Genomic DNA, 26,529 nt, shown 5'->3' with positions numbered 1-26,529 from the left:
TGAACCTCACTGCAGCACCACAGAGGAAGACGGGGAGACACTCGGATAAGGAGAAAGAGAGGAAGAGAGGCAGAGACAGCCCGTCCTCCCTTCGTCTATTTTTACCACCTCTGTCGGGCGACGAGCCTCTGCACCCCGTCCTTATCCCTTCATCCCACCCCTTCGTCCATCTCCTCCTTTTTAATTAACCCTCCTCTTCTCCTCCTCTTCCTCTCTCCATCTCCCTCTGAGTCATCTCCCCTCCCCCCTCTGTCACACATCTCACCCCCCTCCTCCCCTCCTGTTTTCCTCTCCCTCCCTCCCTCCCTCTCTCTCTCTGCCTCTCCAGTATTTTCTCGGTCGCCGTGAAAGGCAGAGCGCTCACACAGACGGCAGGTAAAGGCAGGAAATCCTCTCTTCCTCTTTTCGTCCACTCAAGTGGTTTTGTGTTTATTTATTTTTTTTTGGTTTGGTTTTTTTTACATCCCTTTCATTTTTTCCTGTGTGGTCTCATGTTGATTGGCTGCTGCTTAGCGCAGGAAGGATGCAGAGTGATGCTGCTTGTGCGAGTGTGTGAGACAGGAAGGCTTCAGCTGTAGGTGTTACTGTGTGTGCGCGTGTGTGTGTGCATTTGCAGTATATGTGTGTGTGTGCGAGTTTTAGGTGTTGCCGTGTGAGTGTGATATAGCTGTCAAATGTGTGTGTGTGTGTGTGTGTGTGAGAGAGAGAAAGAGATTTGGCAGCAGAAACCTCATATGTGTACACGAGCAGACCCTGCGGTCGAGAGTGTGTGTGTGTGTGTGTGTGTGTGTGTGTTTCTTTGATTTTGATGCATGTATTTTTCTCTTGGACGTTTTTAGAAAATGGCTGTTAAGTATGTGTATTAGTTTGTGTTTGTTTGTTTATTTGTGTTTTGGTTGCAGTAATATTGTGTGTGTGTGTGTGTGTGTGTGTGTGTGTGACGGGATCAGGCAGTAAATTATGGTTGAGTCCTTGATATATCAAGTGTGTTAGTGGTTGATGTGTTTTGATATGCTTGGCACAGGAGTGTTTGTGTGCGTGTGAGTGTGTGTGTGTGTGTGTGTGAGACGGTTGCTTTTAACATGTGAGGCCTGGGGATGTGTGTATTTGTGAGATTGTGTGTGTTCTGGCAGCAGGAACACTGAGTCAGTTTCAATTGGTTGTTATGAGAAAGTTGATGGCAAAAGTGTGTATTAATGAGTGTGTGTTTGCTGTCTGCATCTGTGGCACTGTTTTCAATGTGTGTGTGTGTGTGTGTGTGTTATGAGTTGAAGCTATATGTGTGTACATTATGTGTGCAACCACATTATTAGCATGTGTGAGACCTCTCCACTTCCTGTGTGTGTGTGTGTGTTGCTGTGTGTATGTGTGTGTGTTGGCCATACGTGTGATGATCAGCCTTCTGTTCCCTCTCTCCTTCTCGCCTCTCCTCATCCCTCCTTTTTTCCTCTCTTCTCCAGCCAAATAGGGTCATTTAATTATTTATCTTGCTTGCTCCTCCTCCTCCTTCTCCTCCTCCGTGTCTCCCTCATCCTGCCTCGTTTCCACTCACTCTCCGTTTCGTCCTCCATCACTCCCTCCCTCCCTCTTCCTCTCTCCTTCCTCCTGGCTATTCTCTCTCTCTCTCTCTTTGCATATATTTCTATTTAAATCCAGCCATTTAAATCCAGTCGGTATTTTCTCTTTCTCCTTCCTTGTTTCCTGTGTCAGGATTGGGTATGAAATATTTCCCAGTTTTCAGCTGTCAGCAGTCTTAAAATCCCCAGACTGATCTCTTCTCGTGAAACTGTTGATGATCACAGATAAATGGTTGTTTCAGTTCATTTTTGTTGAAGTTAAACAGCTTTGGCAGAAAACATGTTGCTTGTTTTTCCACATGTAGGTGTGAAAGGGGCAGGCAGGTGTACACAGAAATGTGAGAAGTGAACTATGACTCTCAGCGTGCATTTCTGGAAGGAAATCACGAGGCTTAAAATACCATTCAGAGCTTGTGTGCACCAAAAAAATGGCGAGCAGAAACTGAAGCTGCAAGTTCATACAGAAACTGAGAGCTTCATCTCATGGCCATCATCAGCCGGTGGAGGTTCTTCAGCTGTCACGGAGATAAACAGGTTCATTCTGGGTTTAGTTGTGGGTGATTTCAGCCACGACGGTGCTGAGTTCTGCACCCAAACGTTGCAATGAGCCCTTCTGATTGGCTTTCCTGCATCAGGACCTTGACTCTTTGCTCCCTCTCATGTCTCCTCTTTGCTGTCTTTCCTCTCCTTCCCTCCATCCTCCAAGCCTTTATCTTTTTCCTCTTCCTTGCCTTTACAGCAGATGCGATCCTCCCTGTCCTCTCCTTGCAATCCTTCATCCCTCTCCCTCTCTCTCTCTCATTCACTCCCTCCCCGACTCGCCCACTCGTGTTTCTTTTTTTCCCCCCAGTGCTGGTATCTTTTCTGCTGAGCACTGCAGTCTCTGGTAGGTGTGGTGTGGTGCGTTCATGGGTGTCCTCCCTCTCTGCTGCTGCTGCTGCTGTAGAGCTTACGTAACTCGCAGCAACGTGCACAAACAGCAGCGGACAGAGATGGAGGAAGAGAGTGATAAGAGTGAGATAAACTCAGTGACAGATTGGAGAGGATGAGGATGTCTTTCTGCGATGTGAGATGAGTGTGTGCGACAAATGTCACGAAACACCAGGCTGGTGTCACGGAAACATGGCTGACGTTCAAATGGTCGCGTCCCAGCACCCAATTCAAATGTCTTAGAAAGACACTGGTTACGTGTTTGGTTGAGTTGTGGACTAACATTATCGCAGATGATTCCAACAGAGTTCAAATCCAGAGAAAATTCAAGGTTTGTCCCATCAGGTTGCCTGTAGAAGAACGATTGAACATCCAGAGGAACTCGTTAAACACCAGATGATGTCAGAGGAGGAAGTCGGAAAACTAGCTAGGAAGCCCTCTGTTGTGTGCTATTGTTCGTGTTGCTTGGTTGTTCAGCAGTGAGAACGACAACTCCCATGATCCCACGCTGCTTCTGTCTCAATGTTTTGGTCATTAAAGCAAGCAAACTGTGGCTGAAACATCACAGTTATGTCAAGTGGAGGTTTCCAACCAAGTCCAGGAAGTCCAGAGAACATTTTGTGAAAAAACGTTTTGAAATCCTCCGGCCAGCAGCCACTCACTCATCTCAGGAACCAGAACCTGAATCTGGACTATATTCTCTCTCCTCAGTTATTTTACTGTGGAGCTTAACAGCAAAATGTTTACTTGACTTTCCCAGCGTCTCATCCAAATGATCTGCTTTGGTCGCCACACAGACGGCTGAAAATGTCCCAGCCGTGAATAAACTGACCCGTTTTGTTGATTTGATGAAACGGCCATCTCAGGGCCCAGGTGACCTCCACCTTCAGGTGACAAAGCTCACGAACAGGTCATGTGAACGTGATGACGCGTGTTGCGGGAATGTTGACGTGACACAAATGAAATATAGATTGTGGAAAAGCTCATGCTGGTGACTGGTTTGCATCAGGAACAAAAGCAAAAGCAGAAATTGCAGAATTGCTGATGTAAAGCTGTTGGCAGGCGTCCGCTGCTCCACCTTTTGGAGTTTGGAAAAATGCGGCGCTTCATGGTGAAGCTTCAGAGAGTGAGAGAGAGCGTAAAAACTCATAAAATGAATATGGGCCAGTAGAGAAAATCACCCACACATCAAACCCCTTCACTGTGTGTGCGTGGAAGTTTTTGTGTGTTGGCGGTGAGTCTGACTCTTTATCTGCTTCTTCTTAAGCTGAGCACCATTTAGACATTTCGCTGACGCTTTTATCCCCCTGTGACTTACAATGAGCGTAAGAACTGAATAAGCATAAATTCACAGGTCGTCAACTTCGTAATCGACCAACACTGAGAGGAACAAGGGCTGCTGTGAAGATGGATGGAAATACTCCCGAGTCGCTCGGAAGGATCACACGGAGGAGTGCTGAGCGAAGGAGTCAGAGGACATAATAAAACAGAGTAATGTGATTTTACAGCAGGTTAAAAGCAGCGCGCGGGGGGTATTTATGTCGCAGAGGAACACGAAAGGAGGAGTCTTCAGCTTTGACATAAACTGAACGTCTTTGCATTCATGAAAGTCAGATAAACACCAGGACAGAGACAGAAATAAGATAACAAGAGAGACGCACTGCCGTTAAAAATAACAGCATTTGTCCTAAAGAAAAGCTTCCAGCTGTTTCAGATGAGTAAGCAGAAAGGAAGAAGGACGTGAGGTGAGGATGTTAGGTTCAAGGCTGCAGTTCAATTCTTTAAACCCCAACCACAACCACGCCCTGAACTTCGACCAAGGGTTTGTTCTCGTCACCATGACAACAAAGCTCTCCTCACCATAACAAAGTAGTTACTTCAACCTGCACCGTCACCTCGCCAAGTCGCTTATGTGCTTAAACCCAGCGGAATTTCTTGCTGCGTCAGACGCAGTCAGTTCTCAACAAGTCCTTTGATTTTCACGCGGTTTCCCTCTCGGTTTCGCAGATCTGACATTTTGGTTTGGCATCAGTACATTTCCTAATGTGCATTTTGGCTTCGCGGCACGTGGAACTGAGCCACCATTAGTGTAATTATTACCTGCACGTCTAACTCAGGATGGAAGAAGAAAGCCTTTAATCATCGTACGATCAAATGAAACTCACCCACACATCTGACTTCACACAGTGCGATGTCTGCTTCTCAGTGTGTGAGTTAAAGGACGAACGCTGAAGACGAACAGCGAGAGAACAGGTGTCCACAGGAGTCCACACCAGGTCCACCGTGAAGCTGCACTTGAAAGGACAGCCTGTCCAGTGACAGGTTTCTGCAAGCTAGCAGTGGGCCAAATTTAGCTCCTCACAAAATCGATAAAGTATTCATACGGTACGGAGACGAGGACATAAAAGGCCTTCTGACATCTTGTTGCAGCTCTGCGTGTCTGGAATATCAACGAGGAAGATGAGGGGAAACACCCACTGACGAGATTAGCACGAGTGAGGACTGAACTCCAAGTGTTTTGGGGTTCATCTCTGTTCATGACAGAAAATGCATCAAACAAAATTAAGGTTGTTTTAATGTTGTGATGTGGACTCCCGTCTGAACGAGAAACGAGTCCTTTCATGTTGTTAATTTGACATGTCTTTGTGTGTCTTCACGTCACTCTGTGGGACAGGATATGTGAGAATCCAACACTAAATTTGTGTGTAAAATCCCTCCTATGTTCCTGATGTTCCTGGTGAAAAGCTGGTTGTGAATCTAGTGAATGGGACTGTACCTTTAAAATTTTATATATTTTTGCAGTAAAGATTTCAGTAACGTGTAAATCGATTTCCAACAAATGTTTGCGTCAACAGGAAGTCGCTGTAGTATCACAAGCTGTAGCATAACAGCACCAAGCTTTGTATTCTGTTTTCTAAGAACAAAACTGAACACACTGGAGAACAAATGCAGCTTGGAGGCCATACGTTACTGCGTGACGGAGACATGAAATCAGCACCGCAGCTTCTGATTTTTGATTTTAAAAAACACAGCACTAACCTACTCAGGCGAATGCTCTTGTGGTCGAGCTGTTTTCCGAAGTGTCGCACGGCACCCAGAGGGGCTTCTTTCCTGCGTCAGTGCTGCTGCAGGATTTTCCGAGCTGTTTCTCCTGGGGGCAGAAGAAGCAACATCTGTAAACGTCGGTATAATCTGTGTGTTTTCCTTTACTTCACCAGGTCAAAGTGTGCAAACCACAGCTAAGTTCTTAGGCTCATCAGAATAAATTTGATTAACCTGCTATTATTCAACAGATTTCAGTTAATTTGGGACAGAACACTTGGAAGAAGGCTTCACACTGAGAGCAGACAGGTTGGACTGTGAGACAGGAAGGATGCGATACTGTTGCATGCTGGGTGTAGCTGACATCAATATAAGATGGTTAAAAAACAAGGACAGACCTTTGTGGGCGTGCAGCAGCTAAAAGCTTCCCTGCTACAGCTGCTCGTTTCAAACCTCTCTTCCACTGTCACACATTTGGAGCTCTTGTGAGTACTTGGGGCAGCAGTACATAAACCGTGTACCTGGACAACAACGTACTCCATCACCGAGAATCTACTTCTGCTTATGTAGGAGATGTGAGTTGAGCAGGTGGGCCTTCAGCGTGGACGCATTCAGGTACACACTGCCGAAAGACTGAGACCACGTACGTCTCGGACCACCTCCGAACGCGGTCTGAACGATCGGATCTCCTTTCAGCGCCTTCAGAGTTAACACCAGGTGTGAACGGGACCTGCGGCACACAGGAATGAGCGGCCATTTGCAGTCTGGATCAAAGCAACAGCAAACAGACGCATAATTTAGTCTGCTGCTGAACACTTTTACTGCAGCCTGCTTCCAGAAACAACAAAATAACTGCAGTGTGTGTGTGTGTGTGTGTGTGTGTGTGTGAACATGACTCAACTCAGTCCTCTGCGGTGAAGCTTTGATTATCACAAATGTACAGTTATGATGTTCCTCGTCTCCCCTGGCAGGTTTGGTGTGTGTTTGGATGATGTAAAAATAAGCCTTTCACCTGTGAGATGTTTTCTCCCTGTTTTTCAGTTCAACCTGAAGCTGAAACAACCACCAACAACACCTGTGGAAAATAAAACAGCTTTTCCTACAGGATTCAGAGCCCAAGGCAAAGCGATCCTAACAGCCTCTTTTCCTCTCGGTGTCTCTCAGGATGTCGATCGTCAGCATTGTTGCCAGGGAGATCTTGGACTCCCGGGGAAACCCCACTGTGGAGGTGGACCTTCGCACAGAGAAAGGTGACCGTCGTCGTGCCTGTCTGCAAATATCAGAGGAACAAAAATAACACAGTGCTCACCGCACTGATGCCTGCTCGGGTTCATTATGTCAAAAAATTGCCAAAACGTGTTAAGAAAGCTTGGCAGCAGAGCAGCATCCCTGTTGTACTTATAAATCGCTTCTGACATCAAACAACCTTCATTTGACCTCTGTCCGGATCAGTCAGCTCTCAGTTCAGGGAGGACCGGGGCTTGTGGTCTTCCTGTAGGCCAAAGACATCAGCATGACTTCTTAACCCCGCTGAGATAAAAGCAAATTTTACTTTAAATTTTCCTTTCTGGTGACTGAAAATGAAGAAGTTCCATTAGATGATGAAACGCACAGAATCACAAACTAACCAGCCGTTGTGTCACAATCCAATCCCATCTTGTAAACTCCAGCTCAGACGTGCTTAAAGTTTGTTGAGGTGAGACCAACCAATTCAAAGTCATGCAAGGCTGCATCATGCGCAAAGCGAACACCTGCCCCGAGCACCAGGCGTCATTTTATTTAAATAAATTTATTTTATGAGCCATGATGATTTCTGCATCTTTAAGCTTTTAGGCTGTGTATACGTGATGCATATTTCCTGAATACATTTGTCCTTTAAAAGGACCAAATCTTTACAACAAGTCATCTGCAGGTCGATCTGGTGGTCCACAGCACATAATCCAGACCAGGAGCTGAAATGTTCCAGAATACAGTTTGTTTGGCAACAGCCTCAACTTAAAGGTCCACTGTTGAGGGCTTTCTTTTATCAGCATCTCAGAATCAGAGTCCATCGAAGCTTAATTCAAACAAACAAACAGTCAGCAGAGTTCATTATTTCCTAAAACCTCATTCCTTCTCCGTGTGTCTGACCTTCAGGGCTGTTCAGGGCTGCGGTGCCCAGCGGAGCGTCTACAGGCATCTACGAGGCTCTGGAGCTCCGAGATGGAGACAAGAGCCGCTACAAGGGCAAAGGTACTCGTCAGATCCACCGTGTCTGCAGGCATATTTGTGTTCTCCACAAGGTTAAAGCTGAAATATGTGATTGTTAACCACAAAGATCAGAGAATTTCCACAACATTAAAGCGCAGCCTTAGTTTAGTCTTCTACGCGGCCCCGTTCCAAATGGGTTTGCTCTCAGTTATCTTCCTCTGACTTTCCAGTTCATGCGACACTTCGGTTTCTTCTTTCCTGACTCCCTGACCTTCATTTGTGTTTCCTTCAGGGGTGCTGAAGGCGGTCGGACACATCAACGATAGTCTGGGTCCCGCCCTCATAGCCTCTGTAAGTCACCAAAATGTTCACACACTTTATGATTTTTTGAATATAAAATGGTGTGTGTGTGTGTGCGTGTGTGTGTGTGTGTGTGTGTGTGTGTGTGCAGCGTACCCACACTGTGAATGAAAGATGACGACAGTGTGTGTGCGTGAGAAAAACGTGAGCGAGAGGAGAAGTGAATGAGGTGTGTGTGTTTGTGTGAGTTTGTAAGTCTAAGTGTGTAAGTGTGAGAGCGCAGTGCATTATGGGTAACTTCCTCCTGCGGCAGATGTTTTGCTGAGAAATGAATCTTGCTGATCAGTCAGACAGGAAGCTCCTGAACGTCACATCAGAGGCGATGGATCAATGCGTTTCACTGCAGGCTCCTTTAGACTGAATCCACCTTTGATGAAGTGACTGATCTTCCAACAGGGTTTATAAAGTCAGGGAACACGTCTGAAAGTTTAGCTCTGGATTAGTGACCACACACACGACTCCGAAAACCGAACACCCAACAGAAGTTAAACCTCCTGAATATTAACAACCTGAAACTATTGAAACCATCACATTAGATGTTGTATTACTCAGGCTTCACGAGTTATGGAGTACAGAGTGGCATGAAAAGAAAAGCCTCAGGCCTCTTTAGAGAACTGCGCCCCCCTCTGGTTTTAACAGCTTCCAGTCGTGCCACAGACGATATTTTGTCTTCTTACGGTGCGTTTGCTGTGTGTGCAGGGCATCAGCGTGGTGGAGCAGGAGCAGCTGGACAACATGATGATCGAGATGGACGGCACAGAAAACAAATGTGAGTCAAAACAAGCCGTGATGACTAACATCTAACATGATCACGTCGTCAGAGTCCACCAGCCGGCTGGGAATCTGCCCGCTCAGCAGCCCGGCGTCCGCCCGGCGTGAAGCCGCACGGCACATCTTGAAAAACGTTTTTACCAAAGCAGCAACAAGAGGCATAAAAACAGACGGGAACAAGACCGAGCCAATGGACTCCTCTGACAAACAGGCTGACATGTGACCAACACAAACGCGCTTTAACAAATGAACACGTCCTTCATTTATTTTAATCAGCTCAAACACAGCAGTGAATCTAACAGGAGGAATTCAGTCAAACTCAGTGCTTTGAGCTCATAATGTGAGGGACGAACGGGAGCAAAATGCAGCATTCTGAGCACTTAAATGCATCACCTGCAGGGGAAGTACATTTACTCAAGTACTGTACTTCAGAGCAGTTTTGAAGTACTTTACGTGAGTATTTCCATATATCCCATTCCAAATATTTATACTTTTAATTAAGCTTAACTTTGGCTGCAAAATGTTTTTCTAAGTAAGAATTGTGTCGTCTTATCACTGAAGCAAACGGGTACAAAAAAATGTCTCAGCTGAACTGAAACCGAATGTAAAGGAAATGTGAGCTGCCAAGCATGTGTTACATTAACTGGACAATAACAACTTCCTGTCAAACAGCTCAGTTTGGGGCCAACGCCATCCTGGGAGTGTCTCTCGCCATCTGTAAGGCGGGTGCAGCAGAGAAAGACGTCCCCCTGTACCGCCACATAGCGGACCTGGCTGGAAACACAGAGCTGGTGCTGCCAGTTCCTGTAAGACACAAACCCACCACACGACAGCATGACGCCATTCAGTGAAAGCATGAAACCGTTTTGTCTGACAAACAGGGAAGTAATGTGACAACTCAAGTTTATCACGTGTAAATGTAAAAGTACAACCGTTCTTTGATCTCAATTAGCTGCTAGTTTGACAAAAAAAGATGTTTTATGAGCTTTTTTAGGCCACTAAAACACTACTGAACTCTTCCTCCTAATTTCCTCTCCTTGTCTCCTCGCTTCCTCCTGTCCCCTCCCTTCCTCTCCTCGTTTCCTCCCCTCCTCAGGCCTTTAACGTGATAAACGGAGGTTCCCACGCAGGTAACAAACTGGCCATGCAGGAGTTCATGGTCCTTCCTGTTGGAGCTGAGTCTTTCAAGTAAGAACTCATCTCTTTTCCTTCACTCAGCCCTCATGTGTTTCTTTGTCTCCGCCCTCTGACGATTTTGTCCTCGTCTCCCTCGTCTCTCAGGGAGGCGTTGAGGATAGGATCGGAGCTGTACCACACGCTGAAGGGGGTGATCCAGGAGAAATATGGACAGGATGCCACCAACGTGGGAGACGAGGGAGGATTTGCTCCCAACATCCTGGAGAACAGTGAGGGTGAGGAAGAGGAGGACGAGAGTTTTTATTTACTTTAAATTCCAACCCTCTTCAAGCTCCCCCCATCGCTGATCTTAAGTACTTGGTCTCCTGTCTCGTGTCCCTCTGTCCTCTTGTCACCTCCTCAGCTCTGGACCTGCTGCAGACGGCCATAGAGAAGGCCGGCTTCACGGACAAAGTGGTTGTCGGGATGGACGTGGCCGCTTCAGAGTTTTACCGCGAGGGGAAATACGACCTGGACTTCAAATCCCCACCAGACCCGGAGAGACACATCACTGCAGAGGAGCTGGCCGACATCTACCAGGGCTTCGTGAACAACTACCCAGGTGGACCACATTTGTTGTTTCTGTTGACCTCCAGCAGCAGACAAAATATCCTTCATTAACTTTTCACCTCTCCTCACGTCCTTCTCAGTGGTGTCCATCGAGGACCCCTTTGACCAGGACGACTGGGAGGCCTGGTCCCGTCTCACGGCCCAGGTGGGGATCCAGGTTGTGGGAGACGACCTGACGGTGACCAACCCTAAGAGGATAGAAAAAGCTGCTGAGGAACGAGCCTGCAACTGCCTGCTGCTCAAAGTCAACCAGATCGGCTCTGTGACTGAGGCCATTCAGGCGTACGATTTTTTGATTCAGACTCAACAAAAACAGCAACAATTTGGTTTTCTAACATCTAAAATACTTCAGATTTGAAGTGTGCGTTAAGTATTCAGAAAATACACGTCTCTGTAGGGGCATTTCATGTGGCATTGAAACGACACAGCAGCCTGTAAACAAAAGTCGTTTCGAAGTCTCTCGATGTCTGGTGGAAAATCAAACCGCGGTCTGAAAACGCACGTAAACACAGGCGGATGCACTTTATTAAAGTGATAAATCTGCCATATTGGGAGGCCTACAGGCTTTACAGATCTACAAACATCACTCATCACTGTCAGTCCAACACGATGCGAACACATGCTACACACACACACACACACACACACACACATTCTTCATCGAAGGAGACCAATATGGCCTCCTTAGGCAGGTCGGTGAACTCGGCCAATGAAGGTCATCCATCCTGACTGAGACGACAGAGAGACCCAGCTGCCCTGCTATTGGTCACACACACACACACACACACAGGAAGTCAGCATGTTGTCAGTCACATCACTCATTACCCATCAGCCATGTTGGCCTTTTGCCAGAGACGAGCAGCAGCAAGCAGACACCCACAGAAGATAAACGAAGGACAGGAAGTGATGAGAGGTTTTTAGTATGAAGATCAGCTGTCCGCCACACAAACTGATGCAGCTGACTGATGTGTGGTTGTGCCTCACATTTGTGTGCGTATCCCAGTTATGGATGTGTTTCATCCCTCTCAGACTTAACAAAACGTCACTCAGGCTTACGAAGCCGTCAGTCATGACGTTGCAGCTGAATTATAGCAGGAGGAGGGGGAGGAGGGGGAGGAGGGGGAGGAGGAGGGGGAGGAGAGATAAAGTGACAGTAAAGATGATGTATTGTGCCCGTCACATGAAAAGCTTCCTGTGTCGTTAATCTGATAGTTTCTTCTCAGCTCGCGAAACCCAACGAGCGTTTTTTCAAAACCTCAAATCAAATCACATCATTCGTGTCGTTAGCAGGCGTCGGACGAGCTGCAGTAAATCACATCCAGACTAATTAACTCTGAGTAATCAGCACACTGAGGACACACAGGCACGTGGAGCACAGCTTCAGTCGTCAGAGGGACAGTCCGCCCCAAAATCAAGACATTCATACACTATATGGACAAAAGTATTGGGACATCTCTTCATCACTGAATCCAGGCGTGGTTTGTCAGGGTTTGAGCCCGGCCTTCACTTAAAATGCTTCAGCACACAATGTTATGCTGTGCTCATCAGTAGGTCGATTTTCCTCCATGGTTTTTTAATATTTTTTAATTTAGTAATAAAACCGTGTGTGTTTCGTCTCTCAGGTGTAAACTGGCTCAGGCGAACGGTTGGGGCGTGATGGTCAGCCATCGCTCAGGAGAGACGGAGGACACCTTCATCGCTGACCTGGTGGTGGGACTCTGCACTGGACAGGTACGCACACACACCTGAGACGGAGGGAGTTTTCAGATCCTTTACATAAGTACTATTACCACATCGTGAAAATACTCCAGCAGAGTACACAAGTAGGAGTGATGCATCTTACTGAAGTAAAAGCACTTTTAAAGAGTTTCTTCATCCTTCAGGTTATCGCACTCGCACGTGGTTTGGGTTATTCATCGCTGACTGCACCTCAACTTTTCTCTCTCTCTGGTTCTAATTTTGGCGGTCTCTCTGTTGCAGATTAAGACCGGCGCCCCCTGCAGATCTGAGCGGCTGGCCAAGTACAACCAACTCATGAGGTCAGCAGTTCAGTGAAGCTTTACGTATGTTTAAAAGAGGCCTCTTTTAGCCTGATATGTGAAACATTCTTGTTTGTGTAATTGCATGGAGAAATAAGAAATGTAGCAGAGAGGCGACAAGAAAACACTGGAATTCAATATGGAGGCTGTCCTGACAGGCTGAAGTTGTTTTCCTCTCTCTAAACACTCTTCATGGCTAGTTTAGCTGTTCTTTAACAGATTCCAGTGGTCACTCGATATTTTTCATCCTTCAACCTGCTGGCTGGTTTTTCCACCCATGTTAAGACTTTCCATAAACTTAAAATCCTGAGTGTTTACAGGAGTTAGACTCACTAAAACTAGTCAAACCTGTTTAAAAAACACATAACAACAACTTGAAACTTGCTGCCTCAGATCGGTGCCAACACCCTCCCCATCTTCCTTTGGCTCCCGATCTGGCAGCGGCTCCTCAGGTGGCCGCCGTGTCTTAGCGCTTAGCACCACAGAGCTAATTGACGTGACAGGCGACAGCAGCGCCGGCGTCACCCCATGTGTCCGAGCCAGTCAGCAGCAGCAGGAGCGATGGGGGGAGGAGGAGGAGGAGGGACCGGCTCAGCGCTGTAATCCCATCGGACTGCTGAGGAGACGCAGCAGAGGTGGAGGGTGGAGAGACTTACAGGAGCTTTAACCAGCGATAAAAGCTAATCAGAGCAGCCAAGCATGAACACGTGCAGACACGCAGACGAATTAGCTATTCCCATTGTCCTGCACAGAGACAGCTATGGAGACGTGGGGTTGGTGCCCCAAACACCCACTAGAGTTCCAAATGTGTATTAATCCGCCAGTGAAAATAGTCCCTGACAAATGTTGTGTTTCCTCGTGTTGGATCAAACTGCAGTGAGCAGCTGCTTCAGGGAACCAACACGTTTATGTCCAGATGTTTATGTCCAAACTGTGGCAGTGTGTGGTTCACCTGGAAGAGGAGGAGGAGGAGGAGGAGGAAGGTGTTTGGGTTTGTCCTCCTACCTCTTCGCACTGCGAGGCAGGACAGGCGTGTTTTCTCTGCAGCTCTTCTTCTTTTCTTCTCTGCAGGATTGAGGAGGAGTTGGGCGACCAGGCTCGCTTTGCAGGCCACAACTTCAGGAACCCCAGCGCCCTGTGAAAGTGACAGACAGACGAATGACTCACACACACACACACACACACACACACACACACACACACACACACGTGGAGCGAGCCATGTACAATGAAGGATCACACAGATTCATTAAAAAAACACACGAGCAAAAGAGCCAAGCAAAAATAAATAAATAAAATAAAATAAAATAAATTATGCACTTCTAGGGTAGGGAGATTATACTGTATGCACACACACACGCACACATGCACACAGATGCAACTCACACAAATGCAGGGGAATATCATAAAAATATCTAATTTATAAGCCAGACATGCACTGTTACTGTAGTTTTAAAGGGATAGTTCATGTACAGCCGGAGGACAGACCTGCAAAAATAAAGTTTCTTGTTGTAAAAACTCAGAGATCAAATAGTTAGAGATAGAACTGAATGATGTAGACTGAAGCACGTGGCTGAAAGAGGTGAGATAATAAACCTGCCAACACCAAAGGAGGACGCGATGCAGAAAGAAACACACAACAGTTTCAGGGACAGAGTGAAAAACAAAACTACACAAACACGGTCACACTCTCACCTGCACACCTGAAGCACCTGCACTCCGCCCACTTCTGTCCTCCGTCGCCCCCCTTTTTGTCTCATCTTCCTCCTCGTCGTGTCCGTTTCTCAGTTCCCTCTTTTTCATCCCGCCCTGACGTGATTCTGATGATTTGTCCTTTATGCTCGAAGCCCTGAAGCCCTGAAGAACGTGAAAAAGCCCGAATCCCTTCGTTCCTTCTGTACCTCCTGATCGTCCATAGAGTAGCTGTGTCGAAATAATGAAAGAGAATTTAAAAACAACAACAACAAAGAACAGAATGCTTGTCATTGAAGATAATGTGAAAATATGTGAAATAAAAAGATGTTAATTTACAGTTTCAATCACAAAATTTGTGTCTCTTTATGTTTTTTGTTCAGTTTTTGCAATTAAGTGTTTTAATATTTCAAACTGAAACTACTGAGGCAGCACACTGATGATCACATGTGGTACGTTTCAGTGAGACAAAGAAATATGTTAAAAACCCACAGACCATGAACGCAGACTTCACAGGTGAAATATGGTCACAGTGTGCCGGTTAACATTTAGTTCACACACACTCACCGACACAAAGCTGTCGAGTTTACGAGCTTTAAAGCAAACACGTCCAAAGTGTTGCAAGAGGCTAAAGTCAGAGCTCACCAAAAGTCCAAGAACTGTTAGAGACTGAAAACCAAGAGTGCAGAGGCGTTGGCGTGGGGGGTGGGGCGCGTGGAACTGGAAAAGAAGGAGGTCTACCTGGGGCACCAAAACCTGAACCTGAAGCGTTTTACCACTGAGCGCGACTGAACAACCTGGTGACGAGCTTGAGCTGCCTTCTTATACTGCAGTTTTGGAGCGGAGCTGACCGGAGAAGACGAACCTCAAGGTGTGCAGGTGGAGAGGCGGGAAGGAGAAGTGGGTCACCAACCACAGCTAGACGTACACAGAACAGACAAGGCAGACAGACGAAGACAAACCAGAAACACTGAGGAGGCCAAAGCGGAGGAGAACGTGGGGGGAATGTGAGCTGACAGGCCCTGATGCTGCCCTTCAGTCAGAACATCACGAGGCCACAGTGAAGCTGACCTTTGGCCTGACATTTGTGTGAAGTCTTGTCGCAGTTAGCTAAGAAATTCTGTCCACACTGGTTAAAAACAGTCAACGGGAGGACAGTTGGGCCAAATTTAAAGTGTGACGTTCCCTCGAGGCGTCCCTGAGAAGAGTTTTCTGATGAAGTGCCCTGCAGTCCGCGATGGTTTAGGTTGCAACATTCATTGGCACTTCATCCATACACCAGTTATGAAAGATGTCAGTCTCTGAACATCTCGTCCCCCGGGGGCCAGTCCTTGTCAATACTGCAGACTGTGTCATAGACTCCATACTGTCGTGGTTGGCCCCTCAGCTGTAGTGTCCAGGGAGGAAGGAGGACTTCCTCCTGAACCGTAACACGGGTTCACCCCTTACCAGAGCGTCTCCTGCTTCCCCAAACAGCTACGATAAAACTCCCGTCTGTCTCCTCACTGATCTACCACCTACCCCATGTCTCTGACCCCGAGGCCTCCGGACTCTCTTAATTACCCTCAAATATGGAAATTTCCTCACAAGAATTGGACGGATGGAAGGACGTGTGTCAGGACAGACAAACGGACAACCTGAAAACTGCATGTTGTTACTGTCAGGACAAACGCGTCCTCGACTCTCTCATGTCTGCTGGGTGGTTCCAGCATGATGTGATCTGGGCTGAAAAGGTTGGCAGCTACTGATACAAACAGCTCATATGCACAAAGTGAAACCTTCACACCTTTATTTTATTTTATTTAATCATGTAGATTGGTCACATTAATATGATGAACACACAGCAAAACACAGTGTTAACTACTTAAACTTTTACTTCCTGTTGGTGACAGTTTCACAATAAAAGTCCCAAACTCCCCAAAGCCGAATATCAGCAGAAAGATGAGATTCTGTAAATGTGTGTTGTGTATATTTCAGGACATTTTGTCCCGAACTTTTATTGTGAAGGACCGTGAGGTCACAGTCGAGTGAGACGTGAATACAACATTACAACAGTGTTAACAATCTGTGAGCAACCACACAAAACAAGCCAGGCCGACTGATCCTACGCTGGAAATAAAATCTGTCGTTTCTACACACTCAGATGTTTGCGTCAAATATCATATTCCTAAACCGTCCTCGTCTCTCTGAGGATCAGTCGGCCCAGTCAGCAGACGCACGGCGATGAGTTAAAGTCAGTCGGAGCCGTTTCCTGTTCCTGCTATGCGCGTGCGTTGATGATGTTGACAAATTCTGGTTTCAGAGAGGCTCCGCCCACCAGGAAGCCGTCCACGTCGCCCTGAGACGCCAACTCTCTGCAGTTAGCTGCCGTCACGGAGCCTGGAGGACGGAGAAAAGGAGGAGAGGATGTGGGAAAATACACAGAACAACGAGACATTTACTCACTGAGAAGTTTTTAATGGTATGTTGTCATGGAAATCTTTCGCCCTGGGCTCTGCCTGTCAGGTTACATACTGACTGCCTTAACCATGTGACGGGCGAAGCTCCTCAGACTCCACTCAGAGCAGTCTGAGCAACTCCACAGACAAATAGCATCACTGACCTCCGTAGATGATGCGCAAAGAGTCGGCGACGTCATCCGACACGTTAGCTCGGAGCCACGCCCTCAGCTTCTCGTGGACCTCCTGAGCCTGGACACACACACACACACACACACACAGCGTTATTTACATTTCCAAAATATCACAAAAACTTTTTTTTTGTAGTTGAAGCGATTTTCCACGCTGGCAGGTGTTTTCGGGTGACAGCAGCTGAATGTGAGCAGATGATCTGATGTGTTGGTGAGATGGCCGGCAGCCGGCTGAGTCGCGCTGGAGAAACCGGACGAGCAGGAGTGTCAGCGGTGCACACTGAACACACCCACTGTGACATAAACACACTTCCTGTCAGGAAGTAATACACAATAAATGATGATGAAAAGTAACCCAGTGAAACTGAGTCATTGTACTTTTATTTATGCTGCTTGTGGCTTTAACCAGGTTAGGCTCCCTGACTGAACGGGGGGGCGGAGCCAGCGTTACCTGCTCAGGTGAAGCTGTCTTTCCTGTGCCGATGGCCCACACGGGTTCGTATGCCAGCACGACTTTCCCCCAGTCCTTCACGTTCTCTGGAACACGACAACATGAGACTGAAATCCCTCGTAAAGTCAAAGTACTTCCTGATATTTAACGCCATTTAGAAGAAGAAGAAGAATCAACTTTATTGGCAGTATATATATTTTTACATACACACACTGAATTCGTCTTCTGCATTTGACCCATCCTTAGTTGAACACACACATGCAACACCCGGCAAATTACATGCAGTGAAACACACACAGGAGCAGTGGGCAGCATCAGGCGCCCGGGGAGCATATTGGGGGGTTAAGTGCCTTGCTCAAGGGCACATCAGCCGGCTAATAGAGGGGGGGAGTATTTTTCGCATTAATCACTCCACCACACCCAAATTTTTCCTGCCCGTCCAGTGGGGGAATCGAACCGGTGACCCTCCGATCACAAGCCGCTTCTCCAACCTCTAGGCCACGGCTGCCCCCACATTTAACCCCACAGAGCATCTTTTCCACAGGGCGACAGAGGAGGAACATCTGGACTCTGGACTGAACATCTGGACGGTTTGTCATTCAGTTTGTCATTCGCAACAGAAAAGCTTAGATTACGAAACATCCTGAAGGCAGAGCAGCACCGCAAGGACCCATAACTTGTTCTCAGAGGAGAAAATCCTGCATTAGCAGGGGACCAGCACAGACCACTGACACATTTGCATTTTAAATCAGCGTGTGGCCTACTTTGAGCTCAGATGTGGGCTGCACGAGGCAAAGATCATCAGTAAAATCCTGTGATATCTGACTGCAGTCTGGTCTACAGGACCTGGAGAAATAAAAAGTCAAAATAAAAGCATCTCCCTTGTTCACCTGCAATAGCCTGCGTCTGAGCGTAGACCACTTCTTCTGTGGTGCCTGCCTCGCGCTCCTCCAGCTTCTCCCCGATGCAGGCGATCACACCCAGACCGCTTTCCAGTGCGTGAGCCACCTGAGAACCAACCAGACTCACGTGTTCACCTGCATCTGCACACCTGACTGTGAGAGCAACTTGAGGAAATGTCTCCTCACCTTCTGGCCAATCAGCTCGTCGCTTTCCCCAAAGACATGGCGGCGCTCAGAGTGTCCCAGGATCACCCAGTCTACCCCGCAGTCCTTTATCATGGCGGGACTGGAGGGAACAGGTTACAGTCCGGTCAGATCACCTGCGGATCACCTGTTCATGTGCTGCCCAGAGTCTTACAGTCTAATTCATGATTCATGTGTTCATTCGGTGGCTGATACCTGATCTCCCCTGTAAACGCTCCCTTGGCCACCTTGTAGCAGTTCTGGGCTGCGACGGCGATCCTGGGATCCAGACTGGACCGAGCAAAGTCCAGGTAGATGGAGGGAGCAGCACACACCACCTCTGGACGACAAACAAAAGCTTTGTTATCTCTTTTTTATTCACTTGTCATACTGCTGTATGACTTTAACGTTTCTGCTTCTTTACAAGCAAATCTCAGCCATAAATCCATCGAATAAACTTCATTACTGTCAGGACTTTCCTTTTGGGTGACTCTAAAGTCTACACTCACTGAAGGAGGACGCGTCCCTACTGGACCGTCTCTGCTGGCGTTTGAGCGAGCTGTCCTGAAGCTGCAGACGCCAGCTGATGTGACAGATTCGTGTTCTTTAATCATCGAACCTGCTGTGCAAAATGTCAGATATGATTCTGAAGGTACTCACTCTGCATAATGAGTACTTTTACTTTTAGCACTTCGATGCTGACACTTTTCTACTTTCCCCCAAGTTACATTTTGAATGCAAGATGTTTGCAGTTTTACACTTTTTACAGGTACTACATGAACCTAAAGTGGCATTAAAGGGAATACTTCAGTAAAGTAATTATACGTCAGCAGCCTGCAGTACAACAGCCCCCCCCCACCATGAAGAGAGGACAAAAACGTCAGAGGCCTTTGCGCAGCTCATCCTGATCACGTGACCTCCAATGTCACCGTGTCATCTGAGCAGCAGCGTCCCCGTCACTGATCCCTTATCGATTACTGATTGATCCGCGCAGCACAACAGCCGCACACTGACAGTTAATCTGCAGTCTGGACCTAAAGCCGCTCATCGCTCGGTTTTTACCGGTCTGGTCGTGCAGGCTGGCGGTGTTCAGGGTGGAGATCAGCTCCTCCAGACTCTCCTTGGTCCCGTTCATCTTCCAGTTTCCTCCCACGAAGAACCTCCGGAGCGCCATGTTCGGCTGACGGTGGCAGAAACCCGGTGAGGACAGGTGCTGGAGGTCCGGAGGATGAGCTCAGCTGCAGGATGACTGGTGTGTACGTCAGGTGCTGTCGGAAATATCACAACCAAAGAGCGAACGTCCCTCTTCTTCCTCTTTGGGTTGGAGTCAGGCGGCTTTGTGGCACATTACCGCCACCTGCTGTTAAAATGTTGTCCTCCAGTTGCACTTCTTCTTCTTCTTCTAGGACATACTGATTGACTTGCAGGTGTCCTTCATATCAGGACACCTGAAACAGCAGTTTAACTTTTATTCTGCTGGCTTTCTTACACAGCAGCTAACAAGTCATGTAAACATTAGATTTGAGGAGCATAATAATCAAAACAAAGACCAGAGGAAATACTGCAGTCTCCCTTCAGTTATTTTATTCATTCAGTTGGTGGTTCAGTTATTCTGTTTATAAAATGTATTTACCATTTCGTGGATATTTTCATGTTTGTGTTGGGCCAAGTGTATTTTGAGTTAAATTCCCAGGATGCTGAAACCGTCCAAATCCCAGACTGATGTAAAATTTCTGCGGTCACGTTTTTGTTTGGCGTCCATCCTTCCTCTTTGGGTCCTTCCAGACCGCTTTGTCCAGCGAAACTCAAAAGCTGCATCTGCAGGAGCAAACTGTTTTTGACTTTACGTGAAGCTGGCTTGTGTTGGATGCAGGCCTTTATTTCCACCTCACTGCCTGGGTTTGATCAGTGCTGCGTATTTGGTCATGTTTTTGTTTGAAGCCTCATTTTGATCTGCACTGTAAGAGTTACCTCATCATGGTGTTAATGCAAACTTCCTGTATCCATTTCAAATTAAAATCCCAGTGGTGTTTCAGCGGACCGAAACCCTTCATGTCTTAACGGGGCTTTTGTTGTGAAACACTTGCTGGCATAACAACGGGATTAAAGGACAAAAAGCAAATTGGATCAGATGGCGCCATTGTGTCCGTTTGGTCAGACTGGATTCATCCGACTCTGCCTGCCACCCAGCTGGAAGACTTACAGCTATTCTAAATGTAAACCTTTCACATCATATTTAAGGTTAGCCACAAACACACTCAAACACAGACTCTGACATGGTGTTAATGCAGAATTCTATGTTTATTAGAAAGATTTTCAACAAACATTTCGTCTTTTTACAGAGGAACTGCACAAGTGTAAAAGTACTACAAAATGCAGGTGAACCCAGGGGGAGTGAGATACAGTTTACAGGTGTTTCACAGGTCAGAGCGAGTCTCACAGCACCGCCAGCCGGGCTCCGCCTCCATTCGTCTTCGGTACGTCATCGGATTTTCATGGTGAGACGGCCATCTTGGATCAAAGTCTGCTGTTTGTTGGCAGGGGACCCAAGATGGCAGCTCTACCATACACACACACATATTTTGGAGATGTGCAGCCCAAAAGAAAAAAAAAGAAAAGAAAAAGACAAAAAAGACGCTGTACATCAACTCTCCACCCTAATATGTTAACCTATAAAATACAAATGAATTTACAATCTTCCATCTAAATAAGTGCGGAGCTCTTTTACGGGTCAAAGATCTCAATAAAATACAATAAAAATAAATCTGTACGCTACAGTTTTATTTTCAATATTCACCTGGTCTTTCTTTCTTTTTTCTTATTGCCAAAAATCTAAATGTGTTTAAGTGACAGTAAGAGCTGGTTTCCCGCCCGGTAATCATTTGGAATAATGTGCTATGTTTTTATTTTTTCAGCGTTTAAATCGTCTGGACAACAATAAAACTCTCTTGTACATGCAGCGGGATGCATCGCGCACCGTTTACCTGATGCCATTTACACAACTCGACTCATTCGCAGCCTCATATTTTGCATACATGAATGAGGAAGAAGAGGAAGGAGAGGAAGGAGAGAGAGGAGAGAGGAAGATCTTTGCTCCAACAGCTGCACCAAATATCCTCCAACCTCACTGGTCTTTTAGTTCACTTTCCTCTCCTCTTCTCCATCCTGTCTTCACTCTTTTCCTAACACCCTCCCCACCCCTTTCCTCCTCCTCCTCCTCCTCCTCCTCCTCCTCCTCTGGTGTTTTCCTTCGTCGGGACGCCTCAGTTCCACAGTTTGAGGAAGCTGTCCCAGGATCCTGTGCAGACGCCCATACCATCCTCTGGGACGCCGGTGCAGCTCACCCTGTTGTCATGACCGGACAGCACACCTGGGGGAGGAGAGGAGAGGAGGGGAGACGAGAGGTGAGGAGGGGATGAGGGGAGAGGAGGGGAGAAGGAGAACAGAGGTGAGGTCAGGTTCAGTAACTGCTGACACGTCACTTGTCAACGTGTTCCTTCAGAGTGTCAATAAAGCTTAAATGAATACAGACTTTGAACAGATCTAAACTTTATAAGGCGTTTAAAGGCTCGAGCTCAACTCACCAACTTTCTCCCCCTTCAGCGAGTCCCAGATGTGGCAGTTGAAGTCGTCGTAGCCAGCAAAGATAAGGCGTCCTGAGTTGGACAGGGCCAGAGACGTGACGCCGGCGTTCAGGCTGCTGTCCTGGTAGCCAATCACCTCCTGGTCGGAGCGCAGGTCGTACATCTTGCAGGTGCAGTCGTCGGAGCCTGTGATGACGGCATTTCCGCTGGGGAAGAACTGAGGTGGGGAGGAAGGAAGAAGAAACGGACAGACTTAGTATTTCAAAATAAGAGAGAACTTTCTCAAAGTAGTAAAGTTAGCTGACAATACTATGAACACATACAAGTTTAATAAGTAACAGTAAGTCACGTACAAGTCAAAATACTGTTTCTAACTATTTTGAGATGCCAACTCAGTTTTTTGAGAAAGTTTCTTATAATGACGTTTTTTTCCCCACACAGATGAAGCCTTCCTGTCTGGCACCCCTGCCTTTCTGAACTTGATCCTCGTGAGCCACTGTACACTGACTCACAGCCAATCAAAGCAAAGCAAACAAGGGCTGATCAGGTGATCAGTCAGCTCATCCAACACCAGAGCAAAAAAGATCAGTTGACACCCAGAGAAACGAGTAGAAACACAAACAGACATCACAAGGTGTGCTCTTCAAACCCTCCCCGAGCGTCGACTGTCAGGTATAAAGGTTACATTGCACACGTGTGTGAGTGTGTGTGTGAGATGTGATGGTCCTCACAGAGATGGCATTGATGTCGCTGGTGTGTCCAGAGAAGGTCTGCTTGCAGGCTCCTTCCCTCAGGTCCCACAGCTTGGCCAGGGAGTCACAGGCTCCAGAGATGAAGGTGTTCATGTCTGGGGACAGAGCCAGCGACATGCAGTCTCCAATGTGGTTGGTGAAGACAATCTTCTGCTTGCCAGTCTCCAGGTCCCACAGACAGCTGGAGAGGACAGGGAGGAAGAGCGTGAGGGACGAGGGCGAGGAAAACAAAGGCTGAGGGCTAATCTTCCTCATGTCTGTTTGGATCAGGTCTCTTTTTGCTGAGGGTCTTCATATCTGGTCTGAAATCTAAGACCAGATGTGCAATGAAAAACTCTGATGGTAAAAACCTTTCATGTCGGTGACAACAACTGACAAAAGCTGCAGCGTCTGTGGGCTGACATTGTTTAAAACATGAGCAATTTTCACATTTTAGTCAAATGACAATTAAATTAGATTAAAATCAGTTCAACGCAGCTGTTGCACTGCTAACGTCAGCCTGCAGAAAACACCTTCGATCAGCCGCACTTTGCTGTACGAGCAGTAAATCCCAGAATGACCTCGGCAGCATCCAGCGTGTGTTGGATACTCAGCTGATAAACTCACCAGGTGGTGTCCCCGGAGGCTGTCAGGATCTCAGAGTCGCTCAGGAAACGGCAGCAGGACAGGTAACCTGTGCGGGACGGTAAGACGTCGTCGTCAGCTCATCACCTTTTCTGCTTTCACGTACTTCATGTTAGTGTTTACTGCGTGTTGCTGCGGTGGGCGTCGGCCTCACCTGTGTGTGCGTCCAGCTCCCTCAGGGTCTTGGGGCTGGCAGCCTTGATGTTGTACACTGTGCAGATGTTGTCCAGACCGCCGCTGGCCACCAGGTTTCCGGAGGGGGCGAAGGCGACGCTCATCACCCAGGCCGACTTCAGTGGCACAGCAACCAGCTGGGAAGGAGAACTTTTGTTTAGCTGATGTGCAACCAACACGAGCAGGTTGAAACCAGTTGTTGCTCTCTGACATTTTCTGTCAGACCTCAGAGTCTTTAAATTTGAAGTTTAAAATCTTCCAGCCTGTCATTCCTGACGAGGTGGAAACAGAAGTTAAAGCATCACTAACTCACCGGTGAAATCCAGACTGATCTAATTATGTGAGGATTAGAAGCTCGCACACGAAGAGTAAATCAACCAATCAACTCCTCTAACTAAAACACCAAAACACGATCAAAGCAAAGCGAGTCAAATTTCTGTTAACAAACTGTTAAATCAGTCTAATCCTTCACTCACAGCTTAAGAACACAACAGAGGAAACTGCGTTTGTAATGACTGAACACTTTACGATGCCAGTCTGTGCTGTAGCACACATTTAATCCGGCAGCAGGTGTGTGAGCTCACCTTGTTCCCTGTGAAAGTGTCCCAGACGAGGAGCTTGCCGTCCTGCGATGCACTGACCATTTGCCTGTCAGAGAGACGACAGAGTCACCATGTTTGACTCGGTCCAGTCCAGCCCTGCTGATGCTGACATCCACAGCACTCCAGATTCAGTTCAGGACTGTGTGGGTCTCGGGGGTCTCAGCATCGCTGACTAAATCACACAACTACATCATCGTCACAGCTCTTTTATGTCTTCATAAGACGTAATCTGATCCTACGAGCTGGACTACATCAGAGCGCTGACTAACTGAGCCTCCACAGTTCAGTCTGCAGTTTGCTCTGATGCTCTGCTGATGTGACGCTACAGACGAGGACAAACCTCGGCTGGTCCCTGAGGGATCATTCACCCTCTGAAGCAGTGAAACCACCTTCACCAGCGTCAGCGTTTCAGTGTTGAACACATGAATGCATCAATAAACAGGATCCAAAAATACAATAAACATAATTCTGCACTCTGCCATTCTGCAGCATGAGTACTTAAACTTTTGCTTCTTTCAGTATGTTTAGGTGCTTTCATACTTTAGTAAAAATTGAAATGCACTACAGTTATGTTTAACAGGGTATTTCTACACTGTGGTATTGCCTTTTTTTTTTTTACTGATGTACAAGATCTGAGTACTTCTACTGCAGATAACTGGCTCGTGTCCATGTGACACCTGAACTCGTTCGGACTAGCATGACTCTCCTAAAAACTACAAACCCTCTGCTCCACCTGCTCGCTCCACCTGCTCGCCCGACCTCACCTGGAGTCAGCTCCCCAGTGCATGGCGTAGATTTTAGCCAGGTGACCCTTGAGTGTCTTCCTGAGCTTCAGCTGGACTCGGCCCACCGCGGCCACGCCCCCTGCTGCTCCCGACATGCTGCTGTCATTCACAGCCTTACGGGCCGCCTGGTGGCCACACGGGGAATTACATGGTGGGGGAGGAAGAAGAGGAGAGTCAACTCCAAACTGATTTCAGTGCTGTTCTTTCCATCTGTGTTCAGTAAACACATTTCTATCAGCTGTTCTATTAGCATTAGCACTGGCATTAGCAGAGCTATTGTCACAGCACATAGTGGTGGTGGTAGTGATGGTATTAGCTGACAGGATTAAGTCTGTCACTGTCCAGTGGTAACCACATATCTCCAGGTTTGGTGATTTTAAATTTCTCGGACAAACTGAAGAATTAATTGAGGCTGAATTAAAACTACGTGTTTTGCAGGGCAGCAGATCTGTTATGTTCTTATGTGTGACAAATTTTAGCACCTCGATCTGTGCACGGAGGCCATCGCACTCCTTTTTCAGTGCATCTATCTCAGCTTTCTCAGCTGCCATGGCGGCGGTTTTTAGAGGATGTTACTGACGAAGAACGAAGCTGTCACTCTGAAACAGAGAGGGAGAAAAAGGAAAGAGAGAAAACAGTCAGTTGGTTCCTGATCTTGGGGAGAAAGTCATTAAAGCTCATGTCATCAGAGTTACTGGCACTGCGTTAGTTATGTGAAGTATGGAGAAGTCGGAGCCTCCTGAAGGCATCTCCTGCCTTTGGTGTGGATGTCAGACTGCGGCCTGATCCTGCAGCACATCCTGCAGTGTTGGTACACAAAGATCCACCGAGCAGGCTGTGCATCACTCGGTGACCCTGATACCTCGAGTCCAGAGCAAAGATTAGACACACACCTGACGGGTTTAATCCCTCCTTAAACCAAAGTTGTAAGGCTGTTAGCTCTCACGGCGGTCCAGATGTGATGTGCACAGTGAAGGAGTGAAGGAGGAGATGAGGGACAAAGAAGGAGAAACACTGAATGTGGTAGGAGAGAAAGAAACAAAAAGAACGTCTGGAAGGAAAGACTGCAGAAAGAACAGGAAATAGATTTAAAGTCCAAATGTGGGATTGGAAAGAGAAGGAAAGTAATGAAGGAAGGACATGTGGGACAGAAGGAGGGAAAGAAATGAAGTGAAGAAGGGATCTACTTTGAGTGTGGACAGTATCAGTGCTGTAAAATCCAAAAATAAATCTCTGACTTTAATTCAAGCTATCGCATCAGATTTCACTCTCTAAATATATTTATGACCAGCTCATCTTTGCCTCAGATATTTTCTGGTGCTTTGACATTAGTTTCTCATCTTTAAAGCATTTCCATCCACCATTTTTCAGATGAAACTCAACTTTGAGGATCAGTTTGGGCCACCATCAGCCTTGACTCTGACAGTGAAACGAGCTTCACGTTTCCGCTCAGTGAAGAGAGGTTCTCACTTTCAATGCAGTAACTAAAAGTGTTT

General features: G+C 47.1%; 3 protein-coding genes across 6 annotated transcripts; 1 reads left to right on the top strand and 2 right to left on the bottom strand.

Annotated features, from left to right (window-relative positions):
* Window positions 1–313: 313 nt before the first annotated feature.
* Window positions 314–14,510, top strand: LOC124074995 (gamma-enolase). Of its 2 annotated transcripts, none has more exons than XM_046418379.1 (13): window positions 314–375; window positions 6,714–6,799; window positions 7,686–7,781; window positions 8,032–8,090; window positions 8,799–8,868; window positions 9,543–9,676; window positions 9,967–10,058; window positions 10,152–10,282; window positions 10,411–10,608; window positions 10,697–10,898; window positions 12,239–12,347; window positions 12,597–12,655; window positions 13,727–14,510. In XM_046418379.1, exons 2-13 carry the CDS (start codon window positions 6,715–6,717, stop codon window positions 13,794–13,796), a joined length of 1,305 nt encoding a protein of 434 aa, XP_046274335.1. In that variant the 5' UTR covers window positions 314–375; window position 6,714; the 3' UTR covers window positions 13,797–14,510. The 2 variants fall into 2 exon arrangements, with proteins under 2 accessions (XP_046274335.1, XP_046274336.1); XM_046418380.1 differs by having other exon boundaries at window positions 321–375; window positions 6,591–6,799.
* A 1,624-nt stretch (window positions 14,511–16,134) lies between these two features.
* On the bottom strand, window positions 16,135–19,828 carry LOC124074892 (triosephosphate isomerase). Its single transcript, XM_046418234.1, has 7 exons — window positions 19,575–19,828; window positions 18,729–18,852; window positions 18,516–18,615; window positions 18,318–18,435; window positions 17,428–17,513; window positions 16,950–17,037; window positions 16,135–16,726 (listed from the first exon to the last, which is right to left on the bottom strand). The coding sequence occupies exons 1-7, from the start codon at window positions 19,684–19,686 to the stop codon at window positions 16,608–16,610; spliced, it is 747 nt and encodes a 248-aa protein (XP_046274190.1). The 5' UTR covers window positions 19,687–19,828; the 3' UTR covers window positions 16,135–16,607.
* A 969-nt stretch (window positions 19,829–20,797) lies between these two features.
* On the bottom strand, window positions 20,798–25,139 carry gnb3b (guanine nucleotide binding protein (G protein), beta polypeptide 3b). 3 transcript variants are annotated; one of them, XM_046418230.1, is made up of 7 exons: window positions 25,013–25,139; window positions 24,231–24,294; window positions 23,627–23,783; window positions 23,455–23,521; window positions 22,828–23,029; window positions 22,097–22,313; window positions 20,798–21,882 (listed from the first exon to the last, which is right to left on the bottom strand). In XM_046418230.1, the coding sequence occupies exons 1-7, from the start codon at window positions 25,126–25,128 to the stop codon at window positions 21,776–21,778; spliced, it is 930 nt and encodes a 309-aa protein (XP_046274186.1). In that variant the 5' UTR covers window positions 25,129–25,139; the 3' UTR covers window positions 20,798–21,775. The 3 variants fall into 3 exon arrangements, with proteins under 3 accessions (XP_046274186.1, XP_046274187.1, XP_046274189.1); XM_046418231.1 differs by having other exon boundaries at window positions 24,970–25,043; XM_046418233.1 differs by lacking the exon at window positions 25,013–25,139 and adding an exon at window positions 24,982–25,003.
* Window positions 25,140–26,529: the final 1,390 nt, after the last annotated feature.

Source organism: Scatophagus argus, chromosome 17, assembly GCF_020382885.2.
Source record: "Scatophagus argus isolate fScaArg1 chromosome 17, fScaArg1.pri, whole genome shotgun sequence".
NCBI lineage: Eukaryota > Metazoa > Chordata > Actinopteri > Scatophagidae > Scatophagus > Scatophagus argus.
Note: the sequence above shows the minus strand (reverse complement) of the source record. Positions and strands in the feature narration are given on the sequence as shown.

Bases quoted from the DNA above. Each gene is read 5' to 3' on its own strand.
- LOC124074995 (XM_046418379.1), top strand. From the start codon at position 6,715: ATGTCGATCGTCAGCATTGTTGCCAGGGAGATCTTGGACTCCCGGGGA. The intron at 6,800-7,685 runs GTGACCGTCGTC...TCTGACCTTCAG, and splicing joins GGACCTTCGCACAGAGAAAG to GGCTGTTCAGGGCTGCGGTG. The intron at 7,782-8,031 runs GTACTCGTCAGA...TGTTTCCTTCAG, and splicing joins GAGCCGCTACAAGGGCAAAG to GGGTGCTGAAGGCGGTCGGA.
- LOC124074892 (XM_046418234.1), bottom strand. From the start codon at position 19,686: ATGGCGCTCCGGAGGTTCTTCGTGGGAGGAAACTGGAAGATGAACGGG. The intron at 18,616-18,728 runs GTATCAGCCACC...TGTTCCCTCCAG, and splicing joins GCGTTTACAGGGGAGATCAG to TCCCGCCATGATAAAGGACT. The intron at 17,038-17,427 runs GTAACGCTGGCT...GTGTGTGTCCAG, and splicing joins AGACAGCTTCACCTGAGCAG to GCTCAGGAGGTCCACGAGAA.
- gnb3b (XM_046418230.1), bottom strand. From the start codon at position 25,128: ATGTCGGGAGCAGCAGGGGGCGTGGCCGCGGTGGGCCGAGTCCAGCTG. The intron at 23,030-23,454 runs GTGAGTTTATCA...TGTCCTCTCCAG, and splicing joins GCCTCCGGGGACACCACCTG to CTGTCTGTGGGACCTGGAGA. The intron at 21,883-22,096 runs GTGAGTTGAGCT...CTCCTCCCCCAG, and splicing joins GCTGAAGGGGGAGAAAGTTG to GTGTGCTGTCCGGTCATGAC.